Source organism: Penaeus japonicus, unplaced genomic scaffold, assembly GCF_977035675.1.
Source record: "Penaeus japonicus unplaced genomic scaffold, GWHDUDI00000001_assembly GWHDUDI00000033, whole genome shotgun sequence".
Lineage (NCBI taxonomy): Eukaryota > Metazoa > Arthropoda > Malacostraca > Decapoda > Penaeidae > Penaeus > Penaeus japonicus.
The window spans coordinates 15,556,749-15,559,248 of NW_028234435.1; the positions used below are offsets into that span (position 1 = coordinate 15,556,749).

The 2,500-nt window shown below is 40.3% G+C and overlaps 1 protein-coding gene across 1 annotated transcript in view; it reads right to left on the reverse strand.

Annotated features, from left to right (window-relative positions):
- Positions 1-2,500, reverse strand: part of LOC147467807 (uncharacterized) — a 6,370-nt gene that overhangs the window by 679 nt on the left and 3,191 nt on the right. Inside the window, exons 2-3 of the mRNA XM_086556662.1 lie at positions 1,639-1,768; positions 32-1,302 (exon numbers count right to left, since the gene is read on the reverse strand). Coding sequence (XP_086412788.1) covers positions 32-1,302; positions 1,639-1,768 — 1,401 coding nt within the window. The remainder of the gene's footprint in view (positions 1-31; positions 1,303-1,638; positions 1,769-2,500) is intronic.

The window sequence follows — 2,500 nt, forward strand, 5'->3', positions numbered from 1 at the left end:
GCGGAGGGAGAGGTTGATGACGTGGGCCAACGTGCGCTCAGTTCAGAAGCAAATTCTTTGAGGAGACGCTTGGGGAGTTCATTCGGAGGAGATGCCTTGCCTACTTTCAAACCACACAGCTTCCTATACACTTGAATTCTTTCAATACGAGGCCAATCATTACAGGGTAAAAAACACGGTAAAATTTCAGGATCAATTGCTGAATATTTCCTGCTAATTTCAATAACATGATTTCTTATATGATCACTGATTTCGCTGTTGGTTCCATCATTAAATATATCCAAATTTAATTGCTTATTTGAAAAACCCATGACATTGCGTAACCCACTGGCAAATTTAATGGAGTTGACGCTGTGTGCCTGGATTGACTGCGCCGAACTGCGCTTGGCACCCTTGATGGCACGTCGCGTTTCGAGGTAAAGGTAGCGCCATCGCTGCATCCTCCCTCGGTGCCACTCACGGCGTCGGCGTTTCATAAGGGCAAGGATATTGGGCGTGATCCGCGGCTTATTATCGGCCCTCACTCGCACTCTTTTCTCTGGGAAATACCGGAGCATCGTCTCCAGTGCGTCGGCGGTGTTGACAGCATCATCCATGTGCAGAATGTCCTCCCAGTCTTCCGCCGGGATCCACTGTCCAAATTCTCGCGCAGAGGAATCGCGGAAAAGACGGGAAGAGCGGTTGGAGTAGGAAGGCGGAGTGGACGGGATCGGACAGCAAAAGACGCACTTATGTCGCCTAAGTCCGATTGGAGGCTGTGGTGTGGTCGTGGTGTAAAAATCAGCATCCGTTAGTATTACGTCCAGCACAGAGCGCATGTGAGTAGGCTCAGTGACGATACAATTGAGATTAAGTGAAGTTGCAAGTTCATCTTTATGAAATTCATCTAAATCTCCCATGATAACTATTCGAATATCTGAATAATTCGTTCGAAGTTCATCAGTTGTGTTTACTAAATGATCCATTAGTTCATCATGATGTTCAGAACTTGGTGGATAGTAAACGGAGCACACTGCGAGTCGCTTTATATTGTATGAAAAATTACCTTCGATGATCAGCCAGATACATTGTAGGTTCTCTGGCACAACAATATCACATTTCTTAATACGAAGGGAATCAGACACATGCAGGGCAACACCACCTGCCCGCGTTGGCCGATCTTTATGAAAAAGTTCATAGCCAGGGATTTGATATAGTTTTGCTGGTTTGTTAACGGAGAACCAAGTTTCTGATACACTTATTATATCTGGTTTATAGGTCCTCGCACGTTCAAAAAGTTCCTCGTGGACATTTTCACTCACTCTAGCGATAGTAACTTACGTACGCTGTGGGAGCAAACACCTTATTTCCCTTTTATTTATATAATTTCTTCTTGTGACATGTATTGGTATAGATCTCACATTCACACAATTGTTAGTAGAACCACTTATTGTAGCATGTAGTAGGTCCGTAGTATGGTCAGCTGATTCACGAACAGCTGATTCACCATATCCATAACCATCATAACTTCCCAAATAGTTTCGTACATGTTTTCTGCGTACTTTCATTCGTTTTCTGAAAATGCCTATAGTTTGTAATTTAACTTTCGTTTCATAATCTATCACTTTGTATCTATACCGTAATTTGATCATAAAGTACCTTGAATATGATCTCGTTATCACCGTTGCTTCCGATGCAGCCACTTCGTTCAGCGAGCGGTCACTTTGACAGGTGTAAACACTGGTAGCTGTGATCTTCATGGTTAAACAAAATACTAAGTTTATTACACCTAGAAAAGTCACGGGAATTAGCCATGCACTTAATACTGACCACCGGATATTCATTATTGTCTGGGCTCTTTCTTGAAAGTACGTCTCCTAATAATCCTCTGTAAATTGCACTTTAAATGACGGACACAAAGCGTAATAGTGTAAATATATACACTATACTTACTACTAAGTAACTTTAATGATTATAATCATAACATTGATCATAATAATTGCAAGGATAATAAAAAAAACAATAACAATAATAGCAATATAGGAAGAGAGGGAGGAAGAGAGAGAAAGAGACAGAGAAAGAGAGAGAGAAAGAGAGAGAGAAAGAGAGAGGAGAGAAAAAAAGACAGAGGAAGAGAGAGATAGTCTTTTCCTTCATTAGATATTAAGTCTTCTGTGGTGTAATGGTTAGCACGATCGCCTCTAAAGCGATAGATTCGGGTTCGATCCCCGACAGAGACTAACACACATACACATTTTTTTCTTTATTTTTTTATGTTTAAATTCGAGAAATAAAGACACACTATCACTACTTAATTTGATTTATCAATTCTGTTATTAACATTAATCAGGATTATCATATCCTTTCCGTTGTCTTGACGCATTATAAGCGTCTCAAATATCCGTAATAAAGAGCTTTGTTGACCTAATTATTTATTTTTCTGTTATACCTAAATATATCAGTCTTTTCCTTCATTACGCATCAAGTCTTCCGCGGTGTAATGGTTGCTATAAAACTTTTA